We start from the raw sequence: 14,118 nt of genomic DNA on the forward strand, positions 1-14,118 counted from the left end.
ATATGTCATTTATCAAAATAATCAGCAGTATTTCCTTCCTCATTTATTCATTTCATTTAGCTGATTTCCTCAGAGCTTTTTAAACATGTATTTGCAGTCTTTGGTTTGTTTAGAAGCATCTATTGTGCAATCAGTTTTGCAGCTTGCAGGACCAATGCTTCTCAACAACTTCATTTGTACGTTCAGTGTGGGTTTTGTTTCATCATTTTTATTTTTATTAATTTTTTAATTGCAGCTAATGGTTTAAGCAAAGCTCTCACGAAAAGTGATGTATTGAAAGGAAACCGTGGCCAACAACACTGCCGCATATAGACGAAACGACACATTAGTCATTTACCAACAGTGCAAACCAACCGCTGCTTGCAGAGCTGTTCTGCTGAATTCCCTCGAGATCCAGACATGTGACCCAGCAACATCCTCATATGTTAATGTATGTGGTGGATAGTTGCTTAAAATCTGGTCTGCAATCGCCACAAACTGCAATACACCCAGTTGAACACTGCGTTAGTAGTCAGTACTGTGGAACATAACTTGCATGCATTTAGAACCCGGGCTGGTATTTTTGGAGTTTTTTATCAGTAATGTCAAGTGTCAACGTAAACATGATTTTCTAACATCTAAAAATAGGAGTTTTGCCTCTGAGGAAAGAATTGCTATTAGCAGTTAGCTTTTTCAAGGCTAAATTGCCTATAAGTTTCTCTAAATATTAGATGCAGACGGGTAATTCCTCATACGGTTTCAAGATCCTCCTTTGCTTGTTCTGGTCAGGCTCTTAATAGTGCTGGTGCAAAGCCACATTCACAGTAAATGTGGCTAGCCTGTTTACTGTGCCACAGGTCCGTATTTATTCATTTGGATTTAGGGAAGGGAAAATGATCTCACCGGCTTCACAAAAGAAATGTTTACGCACGTAGTATGTGTAACAAGTCATTACAGAGTTGTAATGTTTGTCCACAGCTTCTACCAGACCACAACTGGAAATTATAGCATTACAATTATAGCTAGAAAGACAGATTTTGTACACATGAAGTATTTTGCTAGATATTTTTTGCTTATATAAACTGCAAAAAAAAAAAAAAAGTAAACCCTTTGTGTTGTTTTTAAGTATCAGGTGAATGAATTGGCTTCATAATGGTGTAGAGTGTGATGGAGTGCTTTGACATCAAAAATTACTAATATAAAATTGTATTATTTGCTTCTAAAATGTTTTATTCAGTTCTTTCCACAACCTAATCGGAACAGAGCTGTGACCCATTTTTGGGTCGCGACCCACAAGTTGAGAACCCCTGTTGTATATCATTGGTGTCCAACCCCCACCGGCTCTTAACAGGGGCTCTCTCCATTGTCCAGACAACAAAGTTTGACCACTAAAGAATCGTCCAGTTGAAACAGTAAATCAGCTTGTGCGAGCAGGCGAAAATGAAAACAGATTTGTAAAACAAACAGTGGAAGTAAATGAACAATGATACTTAAAAGACCGCGTCTTTCTTTTGGAAAAGAACCTACATTCAGGCTGACTAACTTCTGCTTTTTCAAAATCAGATGCACAGATATTCTCTAACAGTTTCATAGAAGTTGGAGGAGGTGCGGCAGCAGTTGTTAAAGGGGATTCTGATTGGCTGACGTGCATGAGAGCAAGACACATGTCATGAGTGAATGCTGCACTCCCCACCCCTTCTTGTGAAGTTTGTGGACTCTGGGTTTATTCAGGCAATGTGTGTGTGTGTGACAGAGGACCAGAGAACATAGAGATATAGCAAACAGAAGCACAGATGCTTTACTGTGTCTGTCAATTCTACATGGACTTTTGAATGGGATTTATAAACTGATTGATCATAGGATTCATATCTCAGCGATGGAGGTGGGTATTTTTCACTTCTAAATTAACTAAACATCTTCAGAAATGACACATCACTTCTTTAGGTGCATCTTCAGACCCTGAATGAACTTGTAACATTAAAAGATTTCTCAGAAGAACCATACTAGCCAGCTGTCAGTGTTTAAAAAAAAAAAAACAATAGTATTTTTTATTTTTCCTTACCATTCAGATGTGGTGTCAGCTCTAACCCTTGCCCTCACCGCCTGAGCCTCGTACTGACTCTTACATTTGCAGGTGCTTTGTAATGTGATGCCGTTAACCCTGAGAGAGAAAGAAAGAGAATGGCACTTTATTGTGGTCTTTAACATGCTCTCTTCTTTTGAAACCAGGGTCGAGTTGGGTTGGAGATCTTACAAGAAACTTTATAGATGCATATTAGCACTTGTACTATTCAAGTCGCATCTCCATACGAGTAAATATTACTATGGTTATCTGATGCTGTTAGTGAAGAGCTTAACACTGAACTGCTGAACTTTGTCACAACCAAAATCTTGGCTGTGGTTTAAGGTTACACATGTGATAAAACATGTATGTGTTTATCTATGAGGCATTTAGTATCAAGTTGGATATATTTTGTCCGTTTCTATATCCAGCTGGATTCAGTTGACTAGACTGGTCCGTACAGGAATTGATTTTAGGTTAGAATGCAGAAAAGTTTGTCTAAATGAGTGATCTGCTGTACTTACTCCTGATCTGCTTTCACATATTGGAGTGGTTTGTACACCTGTAGACCAACAAAAGGTGAAATATAAGCCTCAATACTCTCTAGTGACCTAATGGAAACATAATTGGTCACTTTAGGATTCAGGATTCTTTACTGCCGCTTTAAAATAATAACGGATCCTCGCTGGATTTACCAAAACGAAAAACCTTACTGACTCTGAAAGTTTATTTTAATCTTTGCGACTTACAGGTTTCTTTGACATTTGACCTTTTGGTCATTTCCGGGACCTTCCTTGTATCAAGTATTTTAATCATCTGCGGTGTGCCGTGACAGAAATTAGTGACAAAATCACACCCACAGACCGGCCTGGTTCCTCTCACCCACATTTCCAAGACATAGGGAGTAGACTTCTCTTTAGAGAACTTCTATTTTCTATTCCCTTCGAATCAAAAGACACTGATCAAAAAACTGAAAGCCAACATGTTATAAGGTTACATTTTATACCTTAAACCTCGCTGTATTTATTACATGTTAAATATAGAAGCTTCTGGTAATGCATGTTCACATTTGTAACTAAATGTATCTAAGCTAACAACTTAAACGTACTCGATGAATCAGGGGGAAAAAAATCTACAAAGCCTCTGCTATAGGAAGATGTCAAAATGTGGTGACAGTGTATGCATAAAAGCAGAAAAACATGAAGGGTCAGGAAATAGTCTGCAAAATACTCCCTCAGCCTTTTTTTGCAATATATCATGATCATCTAGCATAATCTGCTGCTTGTCTTTACATTCAATCGTTGTATTGCGTAGATGCTTTACATTTCCTGGTATCATTTCAAAACACTCAAATTTCTAAAAGGGGAACTTGTAGCTAGTGATGGGATGATTGCATTTACTCGTGTAGCATATCTAAAAATCAGTCAGTCATGATTATCTTCTGTATCCTCCCTGGAAAAATGAAAGAAAGAAACAAACAGAGCCATAAGAATCGATGGGTCCCATGAAGTCATCTCTGAGAAACAAGAGATCTGTGTACGATATCATCATTGCTGTGACACAGGAAATACCAGAGAAGTTTAAGTTGAACAGTTTATATATAACGGCTGGGTGTTAGTGGCTGTTGACCTTTTTCACATTTAATGGGTATTAATTAGCATATTGGTTCAAGTTTTGGTGAACACTTTTAAGTTCACCTAAAAGTGAAAATGTACTCATCCTCAGGCCAACCGAGATGTGGCTAGATTTGTTTCTTTATCTGAATCCATTTGGAGAAATTGAGCATTATAACGCTTGTTCACCACTGGATCCTGAATGGGTGCCATCAGAACGAGAGTTCAACCAGCTGATTAAAACATCACAGTAATGTTTCCAGTCTATCACATCACATTAAAAACATGCATTTGCATATTGGTCAAAAAGTCCCTTGCTGTTAGTTCTTCAATTCAATAAGCTGCAAAGTGAACCAGACCCGATTGCTAAAAGTTTTTTTTTTTTTTTTTATCATCTGTACATGCTATATTGTCTGTATTTTGGCCAAGAACAAATATTTAAGTTGGTTCTTGTTAACTACTCTCCGATGCATGGGAGAGAGTGGGATAAAGTTGTCACTTCTAAAAAAGCCTTTAAACTATGAGATGAGCTTGGAAAGCAAGTGAAATTTTGCTTGGGTACACTATTTGCACGAAGCATATCTCAGACGGCCTACATCGGTGCATACTCATGCATTCACTCAGTGTGTGACGGTCTAATATATCATCTTAACAAGGCAGCTTCCTGGCTCTGTGAAGAGAGATGCTCATTGCCTGCAGCCAGTGACCCTGTGAACACGCTATAAATATTTATGTCAAAGCAATCCTATCACTCCAAAAATATTATTCCTTTGGAAATATGGACCACTTTGTCTAATCAACAGCTTCTCTACCATTTCAAATATGTGCGCAGTTTTACAATTAAAGGGATAGTTTACTTACTTTCTTTAGAGTACAAAATGTGGAAAAAGTGCATTTTCTGTGTGGTTTTGTCCATATGGTGGAAGTCAATGAGGGCCAAGGTTGTTTTGGACCCCATTGACTTTCATTGTCTGGAAAAAAATGGTTTTCTTTTGTGGGCCCATTAATATAACATTAGAAAGTGCTAATGATGAAAATATCTGAGAATCTTTTTGTCATTCTCTGTATAGCAGGCCTTTTTGCATTGTACATAGAATCCTCTGCTGAGGAGTGCTGACACTGGGGTTTTGCACTTTCACCCATAGGTTGGAGGTTAAACAGAATGGGAAGCTCTTTCACACACTAAAAGTGTGAACACATTTTTACCATAAAAGCTGACACTTACTGTACATGTATGGATCATTTCTGACTACACTTGTTCATAGGAATATATGTAGTTCTCTGAAGAAATTCATATTAATTTTATTCAAAAAATAATAATAATATTTTTGAAAGAAGTCTAATAGTGTCACCGAAATATGTATTTTTCATTAAAAGAAATATTGCTCCAAAGGTATTCTAGTGAATCGTGCAATAAAAAATACTGGAAATGATCATTATGTGAAAACACAGTATGGCATATCCCAGTTTTCATCTTGTATGTGCAGAGAGAGAGACATGAAGGAGAGAGACAGCTGCTTCTTGAGAGCTGAGGCCAGCTGTCCCAGTCTGATCTGCACAAGCAGGCGTGTGCTGGAATCCCAGCTCAATTTGACCTCCTTTCTCACTGTACACACACTCATACTCCAAACGCAAACTTAGAAATGTACACACTCAGCAGTCTTTCCTTTAAAGACACGTGTGCGGTGGTACAGACCAGGGGCAAATTCACTACAGTCACATCATTTCAGCAAACATTAGAGTGTTTATCTATAGTGAACTGTGTGTACAATGTTCCAACCATTTTTTTTTTAGCAGAAATATGTTAATAAGTGTGAAAACACCCTAATTCCTGTGCCACCAGGATCACAAAACAGAATTGCGAAAATAATGCTTTTACCTTCTTTCATTGGCTGGGGCAAACGTATAACCCCGCCCCAAGCTCACGCCATTGGTTGAGCCAATGTTGATATATGTCTCAAACTGAGTTTTGACCTACCAACCAAAACATTTTTTACTTGTACACTGTAAAAAAAATATACATCGTGGTTTTTTTTAAGCATATTCAATTACCAAGTAAGTAAATACATTTCAATCAATTTATTACAAGAACTCTTTTCAGTATGAATTCAGTGATTCTTTTTATGCAAATCAGGCATATTGTATTATCGTACGTTCCGAAAACTCTTGTTGTTGTGTTGTTGTTAGCAAAACAAACAACTGAAATAACCACAAGAGATACATATCTTATTCTTTTGTATGCCATGCCATGTCTACTATTAAAGTAAATTGGTGCAACTCGGGTTTGGTGCTCTCGTTTGCAGCACACTCAAGGTTATCATGTACACACAAAGCATGCTGGGACTGGCTCTGTTGTGTTTTGGTCTGTGTGGGTTAGTGTAGGAGGGTCTGTGGTTTATTGTGGTCAGCGTGCATTAACCAAAGCCTGCGTTGCAATCGAGTGGAGTGCTTGTGAGCGGAACTGATGCTCTGTGGGCTGAATAGAGGCTTTGTGACAGAGGATCCGTCCATGAGCCATTTAAGGTAGCGCTTGCACCCGTCTCTTATCTGCGGGGAGTGGAGCTTTGAGGAAGGAAGGCTGTGTTGGGGGAGAGGATATGAGGGGGGGCTACTGCAAACACATGAATACACACGTCGCACACACATGTAAATTACATGGAAGAGTTTGTGATCATCTTTGCAGACAGCTCTTCGATTTAGAATTTATATTTAAGCTTTAGGTGAGTTGTGAGTCAGTCAAAACCCACCTCTTTTTTTTAAAGAATATTCTGGTAAAAGAAAACAGTATAAAAACCATTATGCCTATGGGATGTCCCCACTTTTCACAAAAAAAACACGTGTGTGTGTATTAAGTTATATAAGTAAGCTTTCCATCAATTTATATTTTCTTAGAATAGAACAATACTTGGCTATATATTTCTCTCTCTCTCTCTCTCTATATATATATATATATACACACACACACACACACACACCCACATTGTATATATAAATAGTTATACCTTGGAATAGAGAACATATTCACCATTAATTCAGAGTTTTCCCTCCATAAAGTAATTTGCTACCTATTAATAATTAGTAAGGTAGTTCAGTATATGTCATAAATATTTGTTTTAAAAGTACTAATAAAAGCCAGTATGCTAGTTATACACATGCTAATAAGGATCTAGTTAATAGTCAGAATTAGTCCTTAAGATATAGTGCTGCAATGATATATGTGTGTAGAATATAAAATAATATATATATTATGTATTAAATATGTATAAATTATATATACAGGGTTAGGTGACTTAGAGATGATTAAGACAAATCAAATAATATGTTTTACTGAACTATTAATTGAAGCAACCAACTTTAACAAAACATTCATGCATATATTGTGGCCAAAAAAAAAAAAAGAAAGGGTTTTGCACGCAGCATAGTGAATGTCACATACTGTAGTTTAAAAATATGAGGACAGACTGAGTGTATTCTGACAATATTGTATAATCAGATCTTTATGGCTTGAAATTTAATGCAAAATGAAAAACAGATTATAAATGTTGACAGTTTTATTGGTTTTTCTTTGTTTTATGTTGTATGTATTATTTATTTAACTGGGAACAAGGCTAAGTGGCTGATGAACAGTTCATGTCTGTGAAAGGTATTCTTCTAGTATACTCCATTGCGGTTTAATTTGAAGCATGTGCACTGTTGCTGCTGAGGAATTTGTGAGCACATGGGATGGGTTTAAAGGGACGTGTGCACATAGTAGAAGCATGTGTGCATGTGTGTGTGGTAACGTGTGCTGAGTGAGCGGCTCTCACGTCAAATCTCTTGTTTACTGTATGATTTTCAGGTGCAGGTGTTTGTGTGTGTCTGAGTGCCTGTTTATAAATAACTGTACAGACAATTGAAGCACCTGAGTGTCAAACTCCGGAACTACTGTTGAAATCAGAGACAAACAGAGTTCTGCTCAAAATTATTTGAATGGATTCATTGTTCACAATGTTTCCCACTGTTAAACATTCTAGACCAGACTTTTCTGTTGAATACTGTTGCAGGAAGTGAAAACCAAACATAGAGGAAGCCATTTCGTCCATTCACCTGTCTTTGGACATCCACATTCTCAGTTATAGTATTCAGTATTACGAAAACGAATGCAAATATTACAAAAATGAATGCATTCATACAAGGTCGCGGAAATCTTTTGGTCATTCACGTTTTATTTATACACAAACACGCGGCCGCATTCTTGGGGTCGGTACAATGTTTTTTTAAAAGATTATAATATCTGAACAAAGTCTCATAGGACATCTAAGAAACAAGGTCACAGGGATTCTTTCAGCAAGGATTCGAAGTTGTGTTTAGTTAGGCTAAGGCCCATTATCCATGTCACACAAGGCCATTGTTTGTTCAAATCCAATTCCAAGACACCACTGCCATCCACGGTGGTCCTTCATTGTGTGTCATTGCCATTACGTGTCTTCTTCTAACCAGTAGCTATCTTTAGAGACCCTTCTCTCACATCTTCCGTCTTCTGTTTTCTTTAGCCGCTGTTTGCCAGAGCTCTTTATGACAACACAGCCGAAACCGTGGATGAACTGCCCTTTCGCAAGGGTGACATCATCGTGGTGCTGGAGAAGAACGTGGCGGGGATCCTCGGCTGGTGGAGGTGTGCTCTTCATGGACGTCAGGGCCTGGCACCAGCGAACCGCCTGGCTCCGCTTTCCCCAGCAGAAGCTGAGAAACTTTGTATGAACTTGGGCACAGAGAGCAACCTCTGCCATCAGAACATCTATCAGATTCCAAAAGCCACCAGGCCAGCAGTGATTCCGATTTATGAAGAAATGAGTACAATATATAAAGTGCCCCCTCAAGCTGCCTCTTCACAAGATAAGCACACGGCACAAGAGGATCTAGAAGGAACCAGATCTCATGACGTAAGTCTCTCGCTGGTGCAACAGCACATTTTCCATCAGTAACTATGTTTTTATGAACCCAAATAATCTGTTGAGAATCAGATTGATGGCTCAGTCAGACTGAGATTCCTTCATATAAACACCTAAATAAAGCAAACTATGCTTAATCTGAATTAATTTCAATTGGATTGAAACAGGTGGTGCAGACCTCAATTCATCTGATCAACAGGAAAAGAATTCAGATTATTCATAAGCTGATTATTCAGATTCAGGTTTCAAAAATACCTGATTTAAAAAAAATACTCTGATTTAAAACATACCTTCCATGAATTGTACTACATATGCTTACATACATTTAAAATATATATGAATTGGATTGCAATGTTTAGGGTTCATATAAACAGAACTTTCAGAATCTGGAATCGGATTTGATTTTTGATTTTGATTGTTAAAAAACATTGGCAGCCAATCAGAATACATTTGACTTTTAAGCATTTAAAGTGGCAGGCGACATATTAACAGTGCTTATAATGAACTATGTTATTGTCCATTGGTGTGGACGCTAAAGTTATTGGACCTTTACATGTGATTCAGTAAATATTCCATGAAATGTCAATAGCCAGTCATTCTAAAATATAAAAGGGAGAACTGAATGGGTGGATGATTTAGTAGACTACGTTGAACTGAGGCTAACAATGAGCAATGTCTCAGAAAACCCCTGCTGGCAAAGAGTTTACAGATGGGGACCAGGAGCCTCTCTCTGTGGGGACAGGTATGAAGCACATGGGCTTTATGAGCTTGTAAAAGAGTAGTAAAGACAGAATTCAGACACACCACTAACTACAACCAGAGGATCTATGGCGGAAGAGAGAGGGAAGTGTCTGTGCTGTGTAATAGCTGAAGTAGCTGGGTTCACATTTTGTACATTTCCCCTCCTGCTTCAGGGAGAAATGTTTACCTTAGCAGCTTATGTGTTGCATGGCTTCAGTTAAAAAAACTGGGTTAATGGGAAAGGCACACAGTAAAGTTTACAGCACTTTAAATGGTCCTGTGTCGCTTTAAGAAGTGGGCCATATTGTCATCTAGAGTATTCAAATTTTTGCTTGTTTAGTATAGAAGCATCTATACTTAAACTTTTTATCTTTTCAGGCTTTAACAGCCAGAGGTGCTACAGAAATATATGATGTTCCAAGCCTGGTAAGAAAACCTGCCTTGCTCACAGTAGATGCTCTTGAGTTTTTGTTTGTTTGTTTTTGAGTTGTTCAGTAGCCCAGGCGTTTACAATTGATGTCATGGGACACCTAGAGGTGTGCAAGAGGGCCTGCAGAAAAATTGAGAGGAAAACAAAGAGCTAAAATGAAGACACACAATGTAGAAATTATCAATGATTATAGAATACATTTTTACTTATGCACTATTTATTTTATTGACAGACATTGTTTAGTCAGTTGAAACAATACAGCATAAATAAAAAACAAATCCAGATATCATTTTATAATATAGAAAATTATTAAATAAATAATATTTATTGTGTAAACTGAAAATATCTTCAGGTTTATGCATCTAATGTTAATACACAGAAAAATGTGTTCTGAATTTGTCTGGAAAAAAAATATTTTTTTTTTTTTATTAAAATTATTTGTTTTGTCTTTCACATTAGTACATAACATTTGGAAACATAACATTATTAAAATAACATACAGTATGTTACGAAATAACATTAAATTCTCTGAGTATTTGTACATGAAAACATTATTTTTTGGGGGGGTCCTTGGCACTGAAAAGTTTAAAAACTCTTGCACTAGTCATGTTTGATTATTCAGTTAAAAGACTGAAAAGATTGTGAAATAATCTGCGATTGATATTGATCAAACTAACCATTATAAATTGTGTAACTTGTCTTTTAAAGCCATCTACAGTGATGTCAAACACAGACTTTCATAATACATATGAAGTGCTGCAAAGTGTGAGATGTATGACTGCAACCAAGGAAAAAGTAAGCATGGTATCGTCTGTACAGCAACTCATACAAACACATTATTACGGTCTTCACTCATGGAGCTCCGGTTTAGTACAGAAGCTGAATCAAATCAATTTGTGAACTATTTCTAAGTGAAATATGCTATTTATTTGCTTCGTTTTTAGGTCAACGCCTTACCCTCGATGACTTCCCAAGACCTCAATTATGACATCCCAGCAGCCCCTATCAGTGAGGGTATTCAAAAATGTGGTTATAGTACCATGCCGAAACCCTGTAAGTCTGAATGGCTATATGATGTGCCTGTTTTCCCCCAAAAACAAGGATGTGAACCTTGTGAGTCTAACTATGTCACCATGCCACCCAAAACTATGAATTCAAACATGTTGCTTTACAACACTTTGCCAAATCACAGCTTGCCTGAAAACAGGCACAGCCCTATCCAGCCCCTCTATGACATCCCTAAACCGACCAAAGCAGTGGTGCAGTCTTGTACAGATACTGGGAATGCAACAAATTCATACATCTATGATGTCCCACCTTGCCTTAAACAAACAGAGAGCCCTGTAGTGTTACTCAGAAAGCAAAAACCTCCTGAAACAGACTCTAAAAAGACCCATGAATCTCTTCAGTATAGTGCTAAACCTGGGCCCATGTTTGACCGTTGCCCCTTGGGGGGCAGAACAATGTCCAGGCAGCCAGTGGAAGAGACAATAAGAAGGGATGATGAGGACAACAAAGACCACCAGAGGAGCTCGACAGTGTCCACCTCCTCCACAGCTTCCAGTTCTTCCAGAAGCTCATGTGACTCTTTCATGCTGAGTTCTCCTGAACCTGAGCCCTTGCGTGAGGTCACACTTTCACAGGAGGAAGCCAGCAACAGGTTGCTTGAGCTGCAAGAAGCAGTGTGCCAATCTGTGCCAAAGCTTATGCTGTTCGTCAGCAGCCATTGGAGAACCAAAAAGCATCTGAATCAGCACCTCCATCAGATCCACATGGCCACCGAAAACGTGACTGACTCTGTCACCTGCTTTCTGAACTTCGCCTTGGATGTCAAAGGTAATGCACAGCGGCTGACAGATTCCAACCTGCGGACCAGGCTTCTGAAGCAGCTCTCCATTGTTGAAGACTCAGGCTTGATCCTTCAGCAGGCTACAAAGACTCTGCGAGATCTGGGCTGGCTGCTAGATAAGCTAGCTCAGGATGACAGCCAGTCACAGACGCCTGACCACCTGGAGCGCTTTGTTATGGTGGCTCGAACCATACCAGAGGATGTGAAGAGGCTGGTATCCATCCTGAATGCAAATGGAAAGCTTCTATTCAGAGTCCCGGCTAAGGAACCAGAAGTAGTGGAGAATATAGGCCCGTCTAAAAGAAGAAGTCACAGCAAAAGTGAACCAATGGTAGACTCGGGCATAGATGAAAGTGACTATGTACAACTTCAGGTAGGCAAATCACACCATAATTCTTTTCATGTTATGAGCTATTACTGATAAATGGTTGATATTAAATGTTCATGAATTTAGAAAAAAGTCTGCACACCTGTGCTCCAAAAATATAAAAATTTAATAACAGACTATCACATAGGTTTCGATCATACAGGCTCTTCATCAGACAATTAAAGATTTTAACCCAAATTAGCATTAACATTGTTAACAAATGAACATCTAAACATTTCTTATGATTACCATTTGAAAAACACCAACCTTTTGACTGGTTGTGTGATGTTGAGTAAATTATACAAGACATGAACAATAATACTGTTTACCTAAAAATTATAACCAATACTATTGCTTTTCAACAGACAAAGACAGAGTTCGACCAACAACCAAAGCCAGCAAAAAGCAGTTTTAAATCAAAGAAGAATGGTGATACCTTGAAGAAACAGGTAAAAACTTGTGACCCTCCCAGTACAGCTCAACGTATTGCATTAACTCATTGATTTCGACTCTCTTATCATGTTATTACTCATTGTGTCTTCAAAAGGTTTCCAAACCACAGTCCATTAACCCCTGCAGTCCACTCCCGACCTCCATCTCTGACCACTGCCGGCTGTATTTTGGAGCTATTCAGAAGGCCATCAGTGTGTTTCTAAGTAGCCTGAATGATGGACAGCCCCCTGAAACGTTCATCTCCCACAGTAAGCTGGTCATCATGGTGGGCCAAAGACTCGTGAACACTCTGTGTAATGAAGCTAAAAATCAAGAGGCCAGCAGGGATATGTTGTCTATGAGCAATCAGCTGTGTGCCCATCTCAAGCAACTGGCCATAGTGACCAAGAAGGCAGCTTTGAACTTCCCCGACAAACTAGCTCTCCAGGAGGTGCAGGACATAGCCAAAGAGCTGGCTCAAAGGGCACAACACTTCAGAATGTCACTGGACATCTGAGCAGCAGTTTGCCATCTGTTTGCCCAGTTTATTGTGTGGAGGTGGTCTGGTGAAGACAACATGGTATCTGTGAAATATTTCAATTTGTGTGATTTGTATGAGTCTAAACTTGCCACCCTTAATACAAGCTCCTTTTTTGTTCAACCTGTTAGTCTGGATGTGGAGGCAGTGTTAAATGTAACAAAGGAAAAACTTTTAATTATAACCTCAATTACAACAGTATGCTGATGCAAGAATAAAAGCTTTTGTTCAAATACCAGTTAAGGTGTTTACATATAGATATTAAAATTATGTTGCAATCAGGTTTGGCTGTCACCGTTAAAAAATTATATAACCCATTAAAAGAACATTGTTTGAAGTGTTTGCATGGACTTACTGTACGTTGTTGTGGGGTTATTAAGCAATCACTGTGACACTGTGCATGTAAACACATGAAGACAAAGCTGAAAACGTGCTAGTTGTTGTGCAGATGTTAAAGTGACAGTTCACCCAAAAATGGAAATTCCGTCATAGAATGTGCATTTTTGGATAAACTGCTCTTTTTAAAAGCAGCAATACAGCAACAGTCTTAAAGGTGATCTTGGCATCTATTAGTCGTATTCTTTGTAATGTTGTCATTCTGCCAAACCTCAGACTTTAAATGAAAATTGCACTTTCATAATGCTCAACACTGTATGAAGATTTTTGGTCATAATATATTGACAAAATGTATATAGATGACTATATTATGTTTTTGAAAAGTCAGTGTTTGAGCAAAATGTTAATATTCCCTCAATACAATTAATGGATTTTTTATATATATAATTTGTCAGTGTTCTATTTTTCAATATTCACACACTGTTGTCGTTGGTGTTTTTTTTTTTTTTTTACAAAATTATTTCTGTAAAAAATATTTCTTCTAGACACAAATAAAATGTTAATTATCAAGTTTTTGACTGTTAATGTCTTATGTGGTAGTTTATTGGTTAATTGGATAGTCCATTCCATCTTAAAAAAAACTGAATAACTGTCTGTCTTTTGTGGAACACAAGAGACGATATAAGAACATAATGTTTTGATTATTACGGATTTCCACTGTATAGATGAATGTGCAAAAATGTCTGGCTTCTAATGTCAAATTTAGTTAACAACTGGCGCCCTCTATGGACTGAAACTTAGAAACCATTTAGTTTTGCTGTACCCAACCAGACCATAAAC

General features: G+C 37.9%; 1 protein-coding gene across 2 annotated transcripts; it reads left to right on the plus strand.

Annotated features, from left to right (window-relative positions):
• The first annotated feature begins 1,706 nt into the window (after positions 1 to 1,706).
• On the plus strand, positions 1,707 to 13,821 carry cass4 (Cas scaffold protein family member 4). 2 transcript variants are annotated; one of them, XM_026275572.1, is made up of 7 exons: positions 1,707 to 1,861; positions 8,187 to 8,576; positions 9,705 to 9,752; positions 10,465 to 10,551; positions 10,701 to 11,978; positions 12,338 to 12,421; positions 12,520 to 13,821. In XM_026275572.1, exons 1-7 carry the CDS (start codon positions 1,856 to 1,858, stop codon positions 12,919 to 12,921), a joined length of 2,295 nt encoding a protein of 764 aa, XP_026131357.1. In that variant the 5' UTR covers positions 1,707 to 1,855; the 3' UTR covers positions 12,922 to 13,821. The 2 variants fall into 2 exon arrangements, with proteins under 2 accessions (XP_026131357.1, XP_026131358.1); XM_026275573.1 differs by lacking the exon at positions 1,707 to 1,861 and adding an exon at positions 5,890 to 6,177.
• The last annotated feature ends 297 nt before the right edge of the window (positions 13,822 to 14,118 follow it).

The sequence above is a fragment of the Carassius auratus genome, chromosome 11 (assembly GCF_003368295.1).
Source record: "Carassius auratus strain Wakin chromosome 11, ASM336829v1, whole genome shotgun sequence".
NCBI classification, from domain to species: Eukaryota; Metazoa; Chordata; class Actinopteri; order Cypriniformes; family Cyprinidae; genus Carassius; species Carassius auratus.

What these genes read in the sequence shown, in the direction of transcription:
- cass4 (XM_026275572.1), top strand. An exon ending in TATATGATGTTCCAAGCCTG is followed by an intron (nt 9,753 to 10,464) that starts GTAAGAAAACCT and finishes TGTCTTTTAAAG; the next exon opens with CCATCTACAGTGATGTCAAA. An exon ending in GTGACTATGTACAACTTCAG is followed by an intron (nt 11,979 to 12,337) that starts GTAGGCAAATCA and finishes GCTTTTCAACAG; the next exon opens with ACAAAGACAGAGTTCGACCA.